General features: G+C 41.3%; 1 protein-coding gene across 1 annotated transcript in view; it reads right to left on the bottom strand.

Moving 5' to 3' along the window:
- Positions 1–21,167, bottom strand: part of LOC109476975 (E3 ubiquitin-protein ligase UBR2-like) — a 99,005-nt gene that overhangs the window by 52,697 nt on the left and 25,141 nt on the right. The window contains exons 7-15 of the mRNA XM_019777992.1: positions 19,149–19,209; positions 16,715–16,792; positions 16,337–16,399; positions 14,483–14,560; positions 14,101–14,163; positions 11,148–11,268; positions 5,078–5,182; positions 1,616–1,652; positions 427–478 (exon numbers count right to left, since the gene is read on the bottom strand). Coding sequence (XP_019633551.1) covers positions 427–478; positions 1,616–1,652; positions 5,078–5,182; positions 11,148–11,268; positions 14,101–14,163; positions 14,483–14,560; positions 16,337–16,399; positions 16,715–16,792; positions 19,149–19,209 — 658 coding nt within the window. The remainder of the gene's footprint in view (positions 1–426; positions 479–1,615; positions 1,653–5,077; positions 5,183–11,147; positions 11,269–14,100; positions 14,164–14,482; positions 14,561–16,336; positions 16,400–16,714; positions 16,793–19,148; positions 19,210–21,167) is intronic.

The raw sequence follows: 21,167 nt of genomic DNA, 5'->3' as shown, positions 1-21,167 counted from the left end.
CCGCTGATTCAGCATGTGCGTCTGAGACAGCTGAACGTTCTGGGACACATCCTGCGCATGCCTGAGGATGAACCTGTTAGACTGCACGCCCTCTACGTGCCCTCTCATGGCAGACGCAGGCGAGGCCGACAGCCTACCTCCTACTTCAAGTATGTCCAGCGACTACTGGGAGATGAGCACAACCAGCTAACTGAGAAGCAGATCGCCAACCTTGCTTGCGACAAGGGGCAGTGGAGGGATCTTGCAGTCGCCTGCACAGCAGCCAACCGATGATGATGACTAGATGGATATTCTTTCCAAGAAAGGAACAAAGGAACATGCCCCATATACAATGGAGCAAAGTTCTATATTCACATCTACTTGTTAAACAATTATGATAATATTACGTCATTTACCACAGAATAATTCACACAGAATAATACTCACCCTTGTGTATAGGACAGAAAATTGTTTCTTGCTCTCCTGGTCCATTAGGAGGCTACATGAGAGAGAAAATTGGCATCTAAATATTGTACAACAATTGTAAAGGAGCACTCTTAAACATTAAAAGATCATCAGCATATACTGGTAATTACAGTTAGGTTATTGGTTTTGAGTTGTTACATTTTTAATACCTCCTGTACAGGGAGTTACATATATTGGAAGTGCCAAAAAGTGCAAAAAAAACCATTTTAATGAACAAAGCTTATAATTACTGCCTGTTTTATACAGGGGCTCAGAATTTACTTCTGAAAATGTTGGAAGGTAGTGTATTATGTTTACCAAGAAATCTTGACCCTCTGAAATGCTATTTCCTGCATTTTGAGGGGCAAATCTAAGTTTAACTTAAGGTCACACCAATTTAATTTGTTGGTTCTCGGATTTTGTCAGAAAAAACATGAAGCGACAGGGCGAAAAAAAATAAAAATAAAAACAGGTTTAGGCATCCTATTATAGCCCCAAATGCTATGATAGGAGCCATGAAGTCAACACAAAAGGTTGTGTTAATATTTAAACAATGAATTTTGAACTTTTAACCAAACCACTGCATTGATAGATGGAAACACTGCAACAGCTAGGAAGAAAAGGACTTTCCACAACTGTTGGGGGCAAAATATGAGCATTTTTGAGTTGATTCAGAACCAGAATCTTTTTTTTTAATGCAAATCAGAAAAAAATGAAGAGGCGAATCCGAAAACCAACAAATTAAATTGGTGTGGCCTAACGCGTCGGCAGAATGTATTGCACTTGTGTGAAAGCCTGATTTTTCACGGTTTTCGTGAGATGTTTGGCCTACGTTGCATCAGAATTTTGCCTGTTGCAGACAATATCTTTTCCAACACAACATTTGGAAACTACCGACAGAACGCTAACCTTATATGTACGAATACGATCTTATATGAGACGTTCTGCCAAAATTCTATGCATAATACATTTACAGGTATCGCGTAGGTGCAATACGATCTTCCGATGTGCTATCTAAGTTTAATGACATCCCCTTTCCAAATCTTTACACGCAGCTTCTGTCCAAAGATAACAAACTGGACAAAAAATTACACAAAATAAAAACATGGCAAGATGGACAGTGGCTAGAACACTGGTTCAGGGGTTGAATAAGAAGCACATCTCCTCTCACCTGCCCATCATGATCTGGTGACACTGGACTCGAGCAGCTGGGGAGAGAAACAGATACAACTTAGATACAACGAAGTGTAGCATTGTCATGTAGCAATAAAGAAGACGAATTGGGCAAAATTTTGTCCATTGTGAGTAGTGCTGTGTACCTAAACCCACACTATAGGTTCAGGTCCAGATTCAGGTCCAGAGGTTTAGGTTCAGTTCTAAATCCATGGCATATACAAAACTTCATGTTGGCAACCTTGCAATGTTCTATTGGCAAAACTGTAGCCATACAACATGGAGGCCAACACTTGACAAAAAAATTAATGCCTGATGGCAATGTTTTCTTCATTCTGCATCACAATCTATGGGAGGTTTTAGGTGGTTTGGAACAAAAGGGGGTATGTGACATGTCTTTTTTTTTGTTTTTTTTTTCACTTGAACCTAAACATTTTTACAAGTCCGGAACCGATCCAGTCAACCGGTACACAGCACTAATCTTGAGTGGCAAACTTCCAGCACATGACAGAAAAACGGACGCTTTTTTGGGGGGGTTGTTGAGGTTTTTTAAGCCTTCAAAACTGCAGTTTCCCACATTTTGAAAGGCAAGTCATGCTGTTGAGAGTGGTTATTTGTAGTCCTTTAGAAGTTTTTATATTCTTGCCCAAGACTTTTGTTGATTTTGACCATGAAGGTTGATGGATTTGCTTCAAAAAATTTCCATCATATGCCACAAAGTTCCTGCTGACTAAAAATGGTTTATTGGTCCAACATTACCAGTGCAATCGCAGCCTTTTATAGTGCTGAATTGATGCAGGGTTTACAACAACATAATACACACGATACATATAACATATCTGCTCCACACACTTTTGTGGAACTGTCGCAAGGGTCTGTGCGGCTGCCATTCGGCGCCACCAGGTGACCTCAATTGTCAATACGACTTTCCCCAACCGAAGTTAGGTACCCATTCACACCTGGGTGGAGTGAGGAAAGTCGTGTAAAGTGCCTTTCCCAAGGGCACAACGTCGGGGCGCATGTCCAGACATGTACCGGGTACAACCCAGGATCGATTTCATAGTCCACCACTAAAGCCTCAGTTAGAACCCGCCATACGTGCATCTGCGTGCTGTCTACCTGCAAAATGTGGGCAAACGTAGGGCATCCGTGCGTGGTGAGTACCGCCTCCGTATGGAATCCTACGGATTTGGGAGCACGCAGACACGCCATAACATTTTTCTGCGGGCGGTCTGCGGATTCACCACTCGTGTGCATTGTGCGTGCAAGTACGGCCAGACGTAGCGTGCAGACCACACTCTTACACCTTGCCCAACCCTGCGAGTGACGTGCGAGTGACATGCGTTGACGCCACTCCTTCCCCACGTTTTCAGAAAAACATAGCCGACGTGGCCTCCCAATAAAACGTACGGACAAAAAGCATGCACAGCGGGTTGTGACCGAGGCTTAATGCTCTACCACTACGCCACCCGACGCCACTACTAGAACTCTGCATATTTTTTGAAGACTCACTCTTCCACAGTGCAGTGTCTGCCAGCATGAGTCTCTCCACCACACACGGGTCTCCTGTAGGAGGCTGCTGCAGGGCGGTGGAACACAGGATATGTCTCAGACCATCTGTAACACAGGACACACACATGCACATGTATGTCAGCATGATAGAATGAGAGATACCATACAAGTTTCAACTTACTTTGTGAAGAAATGACCAGAAATTAATTTTTTTTTGCATCATCCTAATGTTGAATGATGCAGCTTTAACTCAGAAGGTTGTATGTAACTCTCCTTATATTCTCTAAAACTACAGGGATGAGCAAATTTCAGAATTCGGGACAACTACTTTTCAAAGTTTGATTAGTGCAGAAATTACTGCTTCGGGCGAGTTGTGGAGAACCGATGCAAATCCAATTAAAAACAGGCCTGCGAAGAGGTCACCTCCCTGAAGGGCCATGATTACATTGCCTTTGAGAAATTGGATTGGAGGTGTCGAGTCTACCTCTTCAGTGCTTCGCTCTCTCAAAACCACAATTAAAAAGAGCGCTGATGAGCTCTTGTTAAAAGTTGTAATGGTGTCAGTTGTATCCATCACTGACTGCCACACTGCCTGTAATTTGTAAGGCCACACCAAGTAAATTTTATGGATGACGTCCTCACGCGCATTGATTTTGACATGTTCCTAGAAAAAAAAACCAAGAAATTCCGCTTCCTGTAACTGTGACCAAAGAGTCACGACAGCGCCGCAAATCTTCAGATTGATGTGAACCCCGTAACGCGAAGAAAGTGTCTATTACCATCCTGTTTTCACTGTCCACTGTTCCACCTGATTTATTGCTGTTTTGATGATGAATAAAAGACTTCTTGCTTGTTACACTGTGTCACCTCATTCAATTTGTGTCCTAACATTTGTCGTCTCTTAGTACATTTCTAATCTAGGCATCTTGATTTTTAGGGCTATACTTGGTTTTTTTTCGCCCTCTCGCATTAGATTTAGGGTCTCCAAAGGATGTCATCCATAAAATTTACTTGGTGTGGCCTAAATGCGTCTCAGTGAGACCGGTTGGCAAAAAACGAGAGGGGCCATCCTTCCTCATTTGTCAGATTTCATCAGGGTTTGGCACGTCCGGACCAAGGTTGGGGACTACCCAGGAGGTTTGGGGAAACAAAGCGCAACTAGAAAGGCCAATATTTGCTTTGGAGCAAATATAGCGATGGGTTCACCACATTTTACCACATGGCAGGGAAAGAATGAGAAACACAAGGGAAAACAATGCTTTACATTGATATAACTATAGTATGAAGTAACATACAACTAAGACTACAACAGTTGGATAGCTATTCCCTACATTATTGGTTAGGATTGCATAATGCAAACTGTTGATTTTCAAGATAAAAAGAAGCGTTCATAGCCCGCATTCCAATGCTGGAGCAGGAAAGCTTAAAATACCTACCAAAACACTTGAATACAGACATACTGTCAGTATGGCATGGCTCTGTGCAGGTGTAAATGAAGTTAAGCCAGNCATACGTGCATCTGCGTGCTGTCTACCTGCAAAATGTGGGCAAACGTAGGGCATCCGTGCGTGTTGAGTACCACCTCCGTATGGAATCCTACGGATTTGGGAGCACGCAGACACGCCGTAGAACTTTAAGTGCAGTTGTAAACATTTTTCTGCGTGCGGTCTGCGGATTCACCACTCGTGTGCATTGTGCGTGCAAGTACGGCCAGACGTAGCGTGCAGACCACACTCTTACACCTTGCCCAACCCTGCGAGTGACGTGCGAGTGACATGCGTTGACGCCACTCCTTCCCCACGTTTTCAGAAAAACATAGCAGACGTGGCCTCCCAATAAAACGTACGGACAAAAAGCATGCACAGCGGGTTGTGACCGAGGCTTAATGCTCTACCACTACGCCACCCGACGCCACTACTAGAACTCTGCATATTTTTTGAAGACTCACTCTTCCACAGTGCAGTGTCTGCCAGCATGAGTCTCTCCACCACACACGGGTCTCCTGTAGGAGGCTGCTGCAGGGCGGTGGAACACAGGATATGTCTCAGACCATCTGTAACACAGGGCACACACATGTCAGACAATCTGAAAAACAAGCCACACACATGTACAGGATATGTCTCAGACCATCCTGTAATACAGGGCACACACATGTACATGTATGTCAGCATGATAGAATGAGAGATTCTGTAGCATTCTTTAAGCCAGTATAACCGCCCTTTGGCAGAACAAACCAGCTTCTGTATCTGTACATTGCATAGCCAGTATAACTGCCCTTTGGCATAACACACCATTTTCAGTACTATCTGTATAGCCGGTATAACTGCCCTTTGACGTAACACACCAGCTTCACAGGCATGTGGTGTGGCGGCAGCTGGCTATATTACACCAAACGACTTGTTACACCTAACCCTTAAACATCTAACTCTAAACATTGTTTAAAGCTACCTAGTGATAATACCCTTACTGTACTTGGTGGCAGTGAGTTCCACTCTACGATAGTTCTAGGAAATGAGTTTTTGAACACCTCAATCCTTGGTTGATAACTCTGGTACTTGAAGGCATGACTATGGCTTGTTCCTTTCTGAGCTGGTATCAGGTAGTACAATGGCTACAGGCCATTTAATGAACGAATAAACCCTCATGAGGTGCAGTTTGTGGTACCACCACAATATACCAGAATGTAATTAAACAAACATGGCTGGCATCTGTCTTTCCAGGTTTTAAACACACTCCTTCGAAAGCCACTTCCTGAATGGCACATCTTTGCAACAAAGTGGGATTGATACAAGTTTCAACTTACTTTGTGAAGAAATGACCAGAAAATAAATTTTTTTTGCATCATCCTAATGTTGAATGATGCAGCTTTAACTCACAAGGTTGTATGTACAATATAACTCTCCTAATATATTCTCTAAAACTACAGGGACGAGCAAATTTCAGAATTCGGGACAACTTTTCAAAGTTTGATTAGTGCAGAAATTACTGCTATCGTGACCTAATGTTACATAATGCAGCTTTAACTCACAAGGTTGTATGTACAATATAACTCTCCTTGTATTCTCTAAAACTACAGGGACGAGCAAATTTCAGAATTCGGGACAACTTTTCAAAGTTTGATTAGTGCAGAAATTACTGCTTCGGGCGAGTTGTGGAGAACCGATGCAAATCCAATTAAAAACAGGCCTGCGAAGAGGTCACCTCCCTGAAGGGCCATGATTACATTGCCTTTGAGAAATTGGATTGGAGGTGTCGAGTCTACCTCTTCAGTGCTTCGCTCTCTCAAAACCACAATTAAAAAGAGCGCTGATGAGCTCTTGTTAAAAGTTGTAATGGTGTCAGTTCTATCCATCAATGACTGCCACACTGCCTGTAATTTGTAAGGCCACACCAAGTAAATTTTATGGATGACGTCCTCGCGCGCATTGATTTTGACATGTTCCTAGAAAAAAAAACCCAAGAAATTCCGCTTCCTGTAACTGTGACCAAAGAGTCACGACAGCGCCGCACATCGTCAGAATTTGACGTGAAACCCGTAACGTGAAGAAAGTGTCTATTACCATCCTGTTTTCACTGTCCACTGTTCCACCTGATTTATTGCTGTTTTGATGATGAATAAAAGACTTCTTGCTTGTTACACTGTGTCACCTCATTCAATTTGTGTCCTAACATTTGTCGTCTCTTAGTACATTTCTAATCTAGGCATCTTGATTTTTAGGGCCCTACTTGTTTTTTTTTCGCCCTCTCGCATTAGATTTAGGGTCTCCAAAGGATGTCATCCATAAAATTTACTTGGTGTGGCCTAAATGCGTCTCAGTGAGACCGGTTGGCAAAAAACGAGAGGGGCCATCCTTCCTCATTTGTCAGATTTCATCAGGGTTTGGCACGTCCGGACCAAGGTTGGGGACTACCCGAGAGGTTTGGGGAAACAAAGCGCAATAAGAGCCCCTTACAACGGTCGCTGACTGCTCATTCATCCATAGACATCCATAGACTTCCTATCACTTCTGGTTGTGCTGTAGTTGAGTACACAAATTACAGTAAACTATAGAAAGGCCGACATTTGCTTTGGAGCAAATGTAGCGGATGGCTTCACCACATCTAACGACATAGCAGGGACAGAAGGAACACAAGGGAAAACAATTCTTTACATTGATTTAACTATAGTTTCAAGTGACAACTGTTGGATAGCTATCCCCTACATTATTGGTTATGATTTTTAATTGCATAATGCACACTGTTGATTTTCAGGATAAAACGAAGCGTTTAAGCCCCGCATTCCAATGCTGTTCAGAACAGGAAAGCTTGACATACATGTACCCACAAAAACACTTGAATGCAGTTCATACTGTCAATATGGCAAGGCTTTGCACAGGTGTTAATTGAGTTAACCCAATCAAATCCGAACAGCCAATCAGCAAGGAGAATAGTGGTGAAGCCATAAAAATGTAAAGGCTGTAGAAGCAGTGGGTTGTTGATCCAATGTGTCTACGGTATTGGAGGGCAGAGCCCATCCCTCTCCTTCCACTGCCTTTGTACATGTACCTCCCCAACTGAAGTCAGGTACCCATCTTACACATTGACACTGGTGGATGTCCCAACTACTAAGTAGCTAATACCAGCCAAGAAGAGAACAAGAAATAGCCATGCCTTCAAGTACCAGAGTTATCAACCAAGGATTGAGGTGTTGAAGAATTCATTCTTTCCTAGAACTATGATAATCGCAGAGTGGAACTCGCTGTCACCAAGTACAGTAGGGGCATTGTCATTACTATAGCTTTAAACATTATGTCTAGAGTTAGATGTTCAAAGTTATGAATTTCAAAGTGATACATAATGAGAAAATAAAGCTAAGTTAAAGGTACATGCATGTAATACCATGATTGTATTACTATTAGTTAGGCTTGGTACAAAGGAGTTTTGTGAAAGTTACTACCACCAGAAAAAGTATAATAAACTAGAAAGGCCAATATTTGCTTTGGAGCAAATATAGCGATGGGTTCACCACATTTTACCACATGGCAGGGAAAGAATGAGAAACACAAGGGAAAACAATGCTTTACATTGATATAACTATAGTATGAAGTAACATACAACTAAGACTACAACAGTTGGATAGCTATTCCCTACATTATTGGTTAGGATTGCATAATGCAAACTGTTGATTTTCAAGATAAAAAGAAGCGTTCATAGCCCGCATTCCAATGCTGGAGCAGGAAAGCTTAAAATACCTACCAAAACACTTGAATACAGACATACTGTCAGTATGGCATGGCTCTGTGCAGGTGTAAATGAAGTTAAGCCAGTTAAATCCCAACAGCCAATCAGCAAGGAGAATAGAGGAAAGCTGCATGCCTATTGGTTGATGCCTTGCATGCCATTGTGATGACTCATGTCCAAATGTGGTAAACACTGCACACTTACACAGTAATACATTAGCTATTACACAGCCAAAAAACTCAAATAAAACCATTCTAAAAGCCTGTATCACAATAATTTAAAAAACGCCTAGGGGTATTTGCCCACTGTACCTCCATACCAAATTTCAGGACCTTAGGCCCTAAAATGAAGAAGCTGAATCCATTTAAAGATATGGCAGGAGGAGGAGAAGGAGGAGGAGAAGGAGAAGAAACATCAGAAAAAGCAATATGGTTTCACCACACCACTTCGTGGTGTGGTGAACCCATAATAAGAGCCCCTTACAACGGTCGCTGACTGCTCATTCATCCATAGACATCCATAGACTTCCTATCACTTCTGGTTGTGCTGTAGTTGAGTACACAAATTACAGTAAACTATAGAAAGGCCGACATTTGCTTTGGAGCAAATGTAGCGGATGGCTTCACCACATCTAGTAACGACATGGCAGGGACAGAAGGAACACAAGGGAAAACAATTCTTTACATTGATATAACTATAGTTTCAAGTGACAACTGTTGGATAGCTATCCCCTACATTATTGGTTACGATTTTTAATTGCATAATGCACACTGTTGATTTTCAGGATAAAACGAAGCGTTTAAGCCCCGCATTCCAATGCTGGAACAGGAAAGCTTGACATACATGTACCCACAAAAACACTTGAATGCAGTTCATACTGTCAATATGGCATGGCTTTGCACAGGTGTTAATTGAGTTAACCCAATCAAATCCGAACAGCCAATCAGCAAGGAGAATAGTGGTGAAGCCATGAAAATGTAAAGGCTGTAGAAGCAGTGTGTTGTTGATCCAATGTGTCTACGGTATTGGAGGGCAGAGCCCATCCCTCTCCTTCCAATGCCTTTGTACATGTACCTCCCCAACTGAAGTCAGGTACCCATCTTACACATTGACACTCACACTGGTGGATGTCCCAACTACTAAGTAGCTAATACCAGCCCAGAAGAGAACAAGAAATAGCCATGCCTTCAAGTACCAGAGTTATCAACCAAGGATTGAGGTGTTGAAGAATTCATTCTTTCCTAGAACTATCGCAGAGTGGAAGGTTATACCGGCTATACAGATACAGAAGCTGGTGCGTTACGCCGAAGGGCGGTTATACCAGCTATACAGATATAGAAGCTGGTGTGTTACGCAGAAGGGCGGTTATACCGGCTATACAGATACAGAAGCTGGTGTGTTACGCCAAAGGGCGGTTATACCGGCTATACAGATACAGAAGCTGGTGTGTTACGCCAAAGGGCAGTTATACCAGCTATACAGATACAGAAGCTGGTGTGTTATGCCGAAAGGCGGTTATACCTGCTATACAGATAGAGAAGATAGTTTGTTACGCCGAAAGGCGGTCATACCGGCTATACAGATACAGAAGCTGGTCTGTTATGCCGAAAGGCGGTCATACCGGCTATACAGATACAGAAGCTGGTGTGTTACGCCAAAGGGCAGTTATACCGGCTATACAGATACAGAAGCTGGTGTGTTATGCCGAAAGGCGGTTATATCTGCTATACAGATAGAGAAGATGGTTTGTTACGCCAAAAGGCGGTCATACCGGCTATACAGATACAGAAGCTGGTCTGTTACGCCGAAAGGCGGTCATACCGGCTATACAGATACAGAAGCTGGTGTGTTACGCCGAAGGGCAGTTATACCGGCTATACAGATAGAGAAGCTGGTGTGTTACGCCAAAAGGCAGTTATACCGGCTATACAGATACAGAAGCTGGTGTGTTACGCCGAAGGGCGGTTATACCGGCTATACAGATACAGAAGCTGGTGTGTTATGCCGAAGGGCGGTTATACTGACACAGATACATCCTCTGTCCATGAATATCATCAAACCTGCAACCTCAATTGTCGTCGCGAAAAACTGCGTGTTAACCGGGTATAAGACTTCAAATAGTGCCTGCAGGATATTAGAGACTGATACATGACTGAGGGTCTGCATGGGGGATCCTGGCAATGCTAAAAATATGGTAAATTTAGGAGGGCAGGCAAGAACTAGCCAGAACGCTGTATTAAAATGTTAAGAATGTTAAGTTATGAATTTTCAAAGTGGGACATGATGAGAAAATAAAGCTAACATGCATGTAATACCATGATTGTATTAGTTAGGCTTGGTACAAAGGAGTTTTGTGAAAATGTATAATAAAAAATAAAACATACTGCCCATAAAATCATCAAAAGCAGGTCAAAAGGGATAGAAAGAGGCCTCCGATTTTAATTACCATTCAAACGCTGGGCTGTAAGCAACATAGGGTGCTTTGGCAGTGTGGTTATCAAAGTGCCAAATAACAAGGAGGTCAAATAAAGGCAGGCATCATAAGTTAGGTTTGGATCATAGGAATACTACCACCAAATAAAAAGCCTGAAATATTGCACAGAAAGTCATCAAAACCTTAAGGATTACCTCTTTTAATTACCGTACTAAGGACAACCAGCGCAAGCAACTGGTATACACATGTTCCAAAAAAAAACAGGTTGGGACAGTTTATCCTCACTTCGGGACAGTTGAAATTAATTTTTGGGACAGTGCTGGGACAATAGAGAGTCAATCAAAAAACTTCCACGCCTGCTTACCTGAATGGTTGACAACCTGTCCCAGCCAGTTGAGCACCTTCTGTGCGAATGCCTGGTGAGCGCACACCGACGTGTGCATGACCTCCACCTTTAGGGGCTTGGAACGCAGTGACGTGCTTCTCTGGAGAGGGAAACAAGTTCAACGGTTATGAAGTCACGATTCGGCCACACCAATTTAATTTCTTGGTTAACAGATTTTTCGAGAAAAATAATGGAGCGGGCGGGCGAAAATAAAATAAAAATAAAAACAGGCCTAGGCATCCTATTATGGCCCAAAATGGTACAATAGGAGCCATGAAGTCAGCACACCAGGCTGGTTCAACATTTAAACAATGAATTTTGAACTTTTAATGATACCAATGATACCATTGCATTGAAAGATGGAATAACTGCAACAACAATGATGAAAAGGACTGTTTTCAACTGTTCAGGGCAAAATATGAGCATTTTGCAGTTGATTCTGAATATTTATTTTTATTTGCAAATCAGAAAAAAATGAAGCGGGCGAATCCGTTAACCAAGAAATTAAATTGGTGTGGCCTTAGGCCACACTAATTCAATTTGCTGTTTCTCAGATTTTTTCAGAGAAAAATATGAGGCAAAAGGAGAAAAAATTTTAAAGATGAAACGCTAATGACGACATCAGAAATCAATTATTTACCACCGTGTCCAAAATGCTGCCTTACTTCCCCACCATTCCCTACCACCAAAAAAATAATTTTACTTCTAAAATCAAAGAACCCACATACATTTGGTGTAAATTCGTCTTGCATTGCCTAAAAAGAAGAAGTCAAACCCAGTAAAACTAGTGTCATGTCATGTTGTAGAATATAGTATAATGTTAGAAGTAGATATAGTCTCACATACCACTGTATTTTCTTTCTAAAAAAAAAAGTATGTTGTTTGTAACTGCAATTAGCCCTCGGGCAAGTATTTGCAATAAACTTTCATTAAAAACAGTGGGGTCGTGTGGTGCAGTCGGTAGCGCAGTTGGCTCACACCCAAGAGGTTGCGGGTTTGAATCCTGCCCATGTCACCGATCTTGTGCCCTTGGGAAAGGCACGTACACAATTTTCCTCACTTCACTCACTGGTGGAAATGAGTACCTAACTTCGGTTAGGGACGTCCCTCGGATAGGACGTTAAATGGAGGTCCCGTGTTTGAGGAGAGCCACACCCCACACATGTTAAAGAACTCACCGCACTTATCAAAAAGAGTAGGGGACCTTTCTGGTGTTAGAAGTGGTTTAAACCTTACAGTCCGGTCTTACGCAGCTTGTACATGTACGTACATGGGATCCTTAATCAACTTGAAAGTGCATGCAATGTCACAAATTCAGTTTCACATGTAAAACAAGGAGTTTTTATCCAGCAGACATCAACTCAGTTTGCTGCTTTTAGATTTCCCGCGCTGAGTTTGACGGAGGTGTTCGAAATAGAACAGTCAGTGGATTCGAAATAGGATTCGATGCGTTCGATCTGGAACGGTCTATTCTGCCCACGTGCTTGCCATGGCAAGTTTGAAATAACAGGAAGGACACAGATGTTTACTTCCAAAGTCAACATGAAATTAAAAGGCTGAACAGTTTTGAATAAACTTGATCTGCACTGTGTGTACATGTAGAGGAGAGTTAGATCTTAAGTAGATACATGCGATGAACGTTCCCCGCGGACTTCTGATTACATCTCCATATTTTTCAGTCTAGGTTCGCAGCGTAAGAAGCGGCTCGGATTAGCCAGCATCGATCGAATGCGATGATAACTGACAGTCCCTAATACTTGATAGCAGAGCAATCACAATGTTTCCAATATCCGACGCTGATTGTGGGGATACTGACATGGTACATGGTGTAATTACAAGGTCAGGCTGAACCAAGGCGAGATTGCCCCGCAAGGTCTGTAAAATTAATTTCCACACAGAGGAAGTTCAAGCCCTGTTTGAGTGCACAAGATCGGTAACATGGCAGGATTCGAACCCGTGACCTCTTGGTTCTGAGACAAACACCGTTACACCACATGACACCACAGTAAATTCTGCCAACATGCTTGCCACGGCAAGGTTGAAACGACATACCTTGTCTTCCTAGTTATTACAGTTTTTCCATCTATCAATGTACATTGTAGTCAGAGGTTTTACTGTGGTGTCATGTGGTGTAACGGTGTTCATCTCAGAACCAAGAAGTCATGGGTTCGAATCCTGGCATGTTACCGATCATGGTGGCAAACCACATGGTAAAAGTTTTTTAAAAGTCCTCCCCGCAACCATATTGGTATGGTCGCATATGGCAGTGCCCATCTCTGTTAATGTAGCCCTTAGGCCACACAGTTGTGTAGTCACTACATGTATAGCAGGGGGTTAGTCCACTGGTAGTGGTGTGTGTTTGACTCCCATATTCTTTCTAAAATGATGAGTGCTAAGTAGAGAGAGCAGCATGAACATGTACCACTTTTATAAAGTCTTTGGTATGACTCGGCCGGGGATCAAACTCATGACCTACGAAATGCAAGGCGAGCACTCAACCCACTTGGCCATTGCACCAGTAATATGCATGATAATTTTATTATATGGTACAAAGCACCTGTCACACATTTAGAACCTTCCTTCAACCACCAACCAACAAAGACTTCTGAAGCATTCTGAAACTTTTAATCAAACCTCTACAATGATAGATGGAAAAACTGTCATAACTACATGTAGGAAGACAGGGACTTTCTGTTGTGGCAAAAATCAAGCATTTTGGAGTTGATTCAGAACTTGAATTTGTTTTTTTGGTGTGTGTGTGGGGGGGGGCAAGTCAGAAAAAATTAAGTGGGGCGAATCCGAGACCCAACTGGTAAAATTGTTGTGGAGTAAAGAAGAGACGAAAAGCAATATAGAAATTTCTTTTCTAATAATCTCAATGCCATACAGTCAGTTTTTAAAGTAAGATGCTTTTTGAATCCATTATCCCTACCTGAATGACAGAGCGGGCCTGGTCACAGCTTTTCCGGTTTCCATATCTGACAGAACTTCTCCCCTGTGGAAAAATAACAAATTTTTATTTGTCTTTTATATATTACCTTTTATAAAAACTTTTATTATTGTCTTTTATTCGGGCAAGATGTCTCCTTATGCGAATGTTTCTGTTTCTGTCATGTCTCTCACCATGGTAACTGGTGTTGGGTTACATTATGTTGCAATTTTATAGTTGGGAGGGATTTAGTCTCCTATCACCATGTTGTGAATGTGTTTGAGTAAGAATTAACAGAGCAGCCCATGTGCAAAGGTAAACATTATGCATTTGCTTTGCAAATGTTACAGTAACTTTAATTTCTGGTTTTCATGTTGCTTCCTACCTCTCGGTCCACCACAGTAGCAAACTCCACTGCTTCCTTCTGCTGACAGCTGATGGCTTTTGTCAAGGCGCTGATGACCTGTGGGGGTAAAACAACTTCTAGTAAGTTGAACACAATCACTAATGTCATACCTAAAATACAGTTATAAGGTACAATGTGCCAATTTTTTTTTTAAAAGGTCACAGGAATATTTTCTTTGCACTTCTAACACCTCAGAGAGACGTTAGGAATGCAAGAAAATTATTTCCGACCATTTCCAAAAGAAATAGCGACTTTGTTAAAATTTGCCTGTATAACACGTTTCNGTAGCCCTTAGGCCACACAGTTGTGTAGTCACTACATGTATAGCAGGGGGTTAGTCCACTGGTAGTGGTTTGTGTTTGACTCCCATATTCTTTCTAAAATGATGAGTGCTAAGTAGAGAGAGCAGCATGAACATGTACCACTTTTATAAAGTCTTTGGTATGACTCGGCCGGGGATCAAACTCATGACCTACGAAATGCAAGGCGAGCACTCAACCCACTTGGCCATTGCACCAGTAATATGCATGATAATTTCATTATATGGTACAAAGCACCTGTCACACATTTAGAACCTTCCTTCAACCACCAACCAACAAAGACTTCTAAAGCATTCTGAAACTTTTAATCAAACCTCTACAATGATAGATGGAAAAACTGTCATAACTACATGTAGGAAGACAGGGACTTTCTGTTGTGGCAAAAATCAAGCATTTTGGAGTTGATTCAGAACTTGAATTTGTTTTTTTTGGTGTGTGTGTGGGGGGGGGCAAGTCAGAAAAAATTAAGTGGGGCGAATCCGAGACCCAACTGGTAAAATTGTTGTGGAGTAAAGAAGAGACGAAAAGCAAAATATACATAATTCTTTTCTAACAAGAGTTCCACGATCTCATACCTTCGCCTAATGATGTTAACCCTTGCGGTTGACGAATTATACAATTTTAATAATTGATTTCGCAAATAAGAGCGTCATTTGCATGGATTACATCAGTTGATCATATTCTCCACCCAATGGCAGCCTTATCTTAACAAAATAGGCTATTCTAGCACTTCCTCATAAATTATGCAAATGAGGTCATAATGTAAATAAATTATCTTCTTTGATGTTCACCTTCACTTAACTTCCAAATGCGGCAAGTAAGAAATTCCCAGCAATTACAATTATGAAATTATAACAATTTGCCATTAATTATGCAAATTAGGTCTTCATTTGCATAATCTATGTCCTCAGATGTTTTTCTAGTTCTCAATTACATGTCACAAGTGTTTCATAGTCGTATTATCGAACGAAGCAGATTTATAGAATTTCCTCATTAATTATGCAAATTAGCTCATGATTTGCATAATTGTCATCTGATTATGTCAAGCATCACTTCAGCTGCCTACATACCAAAAATCATGACAATCCGTCAACCGGTTCTTGAGTTATCAACCTTCGGAGATTTTTCAAGAAACGCTCCTGCAGTTCCAGAACAAGCTGCTAGGGGGTCTTAACTCAGGTCACATCTTCCCTACCCCAAGAGCTATCTACCAACCAAAATTCGTGACCCTAGCATGTCTAGATCGCGAGATATCAAAACCGGAAGTTCAGCTGCAGTACCAACAAAAGCCGCCAGGGGGCCCAAAATCTAATCATTTCTAGGTCTCATCAAGACCTACCCACATACCAAGTTACATGACAATCCATATTAAGCTTCTTGAGTTATGCTGTTCACAAACAAACAAACAGACAAACGCTACTGAAAACATAACCTTCTTGGCGAAGGTAATAATCTCAATGGCATACAGTCAGTTTTAAAGAAAGATGCTTTTTGAATCCGGCATTATCCCTACCTGAATGACAGAGCGGGCCTGGTCACAGCTTTTCCGGTTGCCATATCTGACAGAGCTTCTCCCCTGTGGAAAAATAACAAATTTTTGTCTTTTATATATTACCTTTTATAAAGACTTTTATTATTGTCTTTTATTCGGGCAAGATGTCTCCTTATGCGAATGGTTCTGTTTCTGTCATGTCTCTCACCATGGTAACTGGTGTTGGGTTACATTATGTTGCAATTTTATAGTTGGGAGGGATTTAGACTCCTATCACCATGTTGTGAATGAGTTTGAGTAAGAATTAACAGAGCAGCCCATGTGCGAAGGTAAACATTATGCATTTGCTTTGCAAATGTTACAGTAACTTTAATTTCTGGTTTTCATGTTACTTCCTACCTCTCGGTCCACCACAGTAGCAAACTCCACTGCTTCCTTCTGCTGACAGCTGATGGCTTTTGTCAAGGCGCTGATGACCTGTGGGGGTAAAACAACTTCTGGTAAGTTGAACACAATCACTAATGTCATACCTAAAATACATTTATAAGGTACAATGTGCCAATTTTTTTTTTAAAAGGTCAGGAATATTTTTCTTGCACTTCTAACACCTCAGAGAGACGTTAGGAATGCAAGAAAATTATTTCCGACCATTTCCAAAAGAAATAGCGACTTTGTTAAAATTTGCCTGTATAACACGTTTCAGGCTCTAAATCATAGTCAGGTACCACTCTACAGGTTAAATCATGTGGATGCTGATTGGTTCCCCTAAAAATAATTGACCAATCAGTGAAGACTACTGTTTGCTCTGCAAAGAATATGACACTGTAAGTATGTACATGTATCCCTAGTACTATCCTTTCTGAAAGTTCATCTGTGTTGGTAGTTACATGTTTAAAGTTAAGACTTTTGGTCCAACACAAACAAGTGCTTTTGAAAAGCAGGCGTTTGCTGGTGTGGTGTTTTTGCACAACAAAATCGTATGCAGCAAATGTGCTTTTTCTTTGAAGTGATGATATGACCTTTGATTGAAATCTAGCTCCCCTACATACACATATACATTTTGTGTGTTAGTATTGGCATGCATGTAGGTAGTTTAGTTTAGATTTTATTTTTAAATTAATAAAATACACATTTTCCACAATGGTTTCAATACAATTCACTCAAGTACACACAAAATCACTTCCACTTGGAATATACAGTTCCTGGCAAATTCTGACAACATAAAATACTTTCATTGAATAAAAGGAATGGAGACCGTATTACTACTGGTGAATTTTATGACTACAGACTGCCCTGGGTGCTGAACTGACTATTTAGCTGAAACGCTAATATGTTACAAGGACGGTATTCTAATTTATGGAGCTCTAAAATAAGGTGCATCATACTTCTCGCCTCCTACGTCTACCTCGTTTGCAAAATCGCGGACCACTGTCGACTCCGCGGCGGATACCAAGTTCTCAAACTCCTACGTAGTAAGTAAAAATTCCCATCAGGGCGATAATTTTGTTCCGTGTGCTCCCCACAATGTCGGTACTTTCTGGTCTTTCTGGAGAATCCTCGCCGAGAGAAGGATAAATTGCCCTAAAATTAATACTATCAAGGTCCCCAAGCACGTATTTCAGCGTAAATCCGAACATTTCGCGAGTAAAATCAGAACTTTATCGCCGAAAAGACCCTAAAAACAAATAGAAAGCTTGGCACACGACAGCTGCAAGAAATTGTGATGATGTAATGCTATTTGACCCCTGACCTTTTTCACCGTCTTTGACTGACTTCCGGGTTTGGTTGACCGGTCGCGCTGCAGCGCCGCTATGTTTTTGCCCGGGAAATACCGCCATTCTGAATACTGTACATGTACAGTTTATCCGGGACCCGCACACAGGGCATGTACTGCGAGTCAGCGATCCCGGATATATCCGCGATTACGCACACCAAGGCGGTTCCTTGCGCTCACACATACTAGTACATTATGTCCCCTGGCGAGCATAGGCGGTACTGCAATCATTAACATAATATATGGCCAGACGAACAGTGCGTGTTTTTTTGCCAGTTTATGACTCGCGTCAGCAACATTTTAACGTGAAATCGTATTATAAAATGTATCCCTTTGTCAGACTTATTGCTGTGTGAGCTTTTTATATTATTGTAGCACAGTTTTAGCGATTCGAGCATATGAGACCAGGAAAGGACTGTAGGAATAGGAGCAAGGCTATGGCATAGTCCGTTGAACGAAGGACCCAAGGACCCATTGAATGAAAGATCGACCCATTCATATATCCGAAAACATTGCGTTTGCGACCGTGAGCGGTCGCAAACGCAAAAATTCTCTCACCTAGGGCTTTCTACCAGTCACTCTGGTCTTCCTCAGTAGTTCAGAGGTGTCTCAACACACCCACATAGAGTCACCGTACACTTTGTTTCACTTGACACTGTAAGGATTTTAGACACTGAACAAGACTATTTCTTGAGAGGGATGAAGGATTCCATTTACATCAGGGCCAATCACCCTACATTGAACCGCGACGGGGGCCGACATCGTCTACCAGATACCTTTCACCCAGTGTTGATGTCACACTTCAAAGAAGCCACGTCAACAAGCTTCACTGGGTCAGTCTACTGAGGAAGACCAGAGTGACTGGTCGAAAGCTCTAGGTGAGAGAATTTTTTGTGTTGGACCAAAAGTCTTAACTTTAAACATGTATCCCTAGTGTTGAATTTTGGCTTCAGTGCACAGTGAACCAGTCATAACTGCCCTGATGAAGATGACAGTCATAAAAATGTTAGCTCCTGTTTAACAAGACTAGTGTTTGTGAATTAAGAACTGAACACATACCTGTTCATATGTGTGGATCTCATCATTAAACAGCATTGTCACGTATGTATTCTGGTGAACACTGTATGGAGAGGAAAAAACTGCCTTAAACTTCAATATCATGGGACGATTTTTGTAGAAACAACTTAAACATTGTGTATGTAGGTGCATAATATTATAATGTACGTGACCGGGGCTAAGAGTGCAAAACATCAGCTGGAGGGACCAATCTTGTTCAAAATAAAATTTAAAAAAATGTACAGTCAATCTTCACTACGTGACCAACTCTATAACGTAGTATAAGCAGGCCATCTGTCCATAGTGACCACTTTTTCTTGCACTTAATATTGTCTTCCTATACAATATAAGCATTAAGGGACTTGCAACCACAACCTACTTTGAGACCACACATGGCCCAATCTCTGCCTATATATGACAACCACTTCATTTTCAAGCGTGTGGTAGAAAACATTATACACAAAATCAAAATAAAGACGAAACAAATAAAACACATTGCCATTATGCCACACGACCCCACTCATACAACTCCATCTGTCCTGGATAGTCTCCAACTTTTCTTACTAAGTCAGATCAATACTTTAGCCTCAAAGATAATAAATCCATTTAAACGACTCCTCCTTCGAGAGCCGATGACAGTGAGTCAAAACTAGTTCTCGGCTCCTGTAAATCATGATTTTTCGCGATACTTGTACCGCAAACTTGTCATTACCGCGAACAGATAATTTGCCAACTTTCTTTTTGCTGCACTTGCCGCCACCGCAGACCGCAAACTTTTGCTATCACGAACATAAGGCCACACCAATTTAATTTGTTGGTTCTCGGATTCCCCTCTTCATTTAAAAAAAAACAAAGATTCTGGTTTGGAATTAAGTCAAAAAATGCTCATATTTTGCCCCCAACTGTTGAGGAAAGTCCTTTTCTTCCTACACTTTTTCCATCTATCAATGCAGTGGTTTGATTAAAAGCTCAAAATTCATTGTTGAAATTTCAACCCAGCCTTTTGTGTTGACTTCATGGCTCTTATCTAAGCATTTTGGGCTATAATAGGATGCCTAGACCTGTTTTTATTTATATTTTTCGCCCTGTCGCTTCATATTTACCTTCGCCAAGAAGGTTATGTTTTCAGAGGCGTTCGTGTATGTGTGTGTGTGTGTGTGTGTCTGTCAACACGATAACTTGAGAAGGCTTACATGGACTGACTTGATATTTGGTAGGTGGGTAGGTCTTGATGAGACCTCAAAATGATTAGATTTTGGGTCACCTGGCGGCTTGTCATGGTACTGCAGCAGAACTTCCGGTTTTGATATCTCAAGATCCATACATGCTAGGGTAACCAAATTTAAGTGGTAGATAGCTCTTGTGCTGGGGATGAAGTGACATGAGATTGAGCCCCCTAGTGGCTTGCTCTGGAACTGCAGGGGGGTTTAAAGGACAAATGTTTAAAAGAGGATAACTCAAGAATCGATTGATGGATCATCGTGATTTTTGGTATGTAGGTAGCTTAAGTGATGCTTAACGTTATAACATAATGATATAACAATTATGCAAATATTGATGTAATTTGCATAATTAATGAGGAAATTCTATAAATCAGCTGCATTCCATGATAGGAAGTTCAGGATTGTAACATATGTTATTAAGAACGAGAGAAACACAGGCAAATATCGATTATGCAAATGAAGACTTAATTTGCATAATTAATGAGAAAATGTTATAATTGCATAGTGGTAACTGCCTGGAATTTCATACTTGGGGTGTTTGAAAGTTAAGTGAAGGTGAACATAATTAAACATAACTTATTCAAATAAGGACCACATTTGCATAATTTATGAGGAAATGGCATTCTTTGTTAAGATAAGACTGTCTTTTGGTGTAGAATATGATCAACAGACTGATATAATTCATGCAATTGAGGATCCTATATGCATAATCAGGGTGATTAATATATTTCTTATTCATAAAGGCTAACATCATTTGGCGAAGGTATGAGATCGTGGAACTCTAGTTTTTTCTGAAAAA

This window comes from Branchiostoma belcheri, unplaced genomic scaffold (assembly GCF_001625305.1).
Source record: "Branchiostoma belcheri isolate BF01 breed outbred unplaced genomic scaffold, Haploidv18h27 scaffold4, whole genome shotgun sequence".
In the NCBI taxonomy this organism is placed as follows: Eukaryota; Metazoa; Chordata; class Leptocardii; order Amphioxiformes; family Branchiostomatidae; genus Branchiostoma; species Branchiostoma belcheri.
Note: the sequence above shows the minus strand (reverse complement) of the source record. Positions and strands in the feature narration are given on the sequence as shown.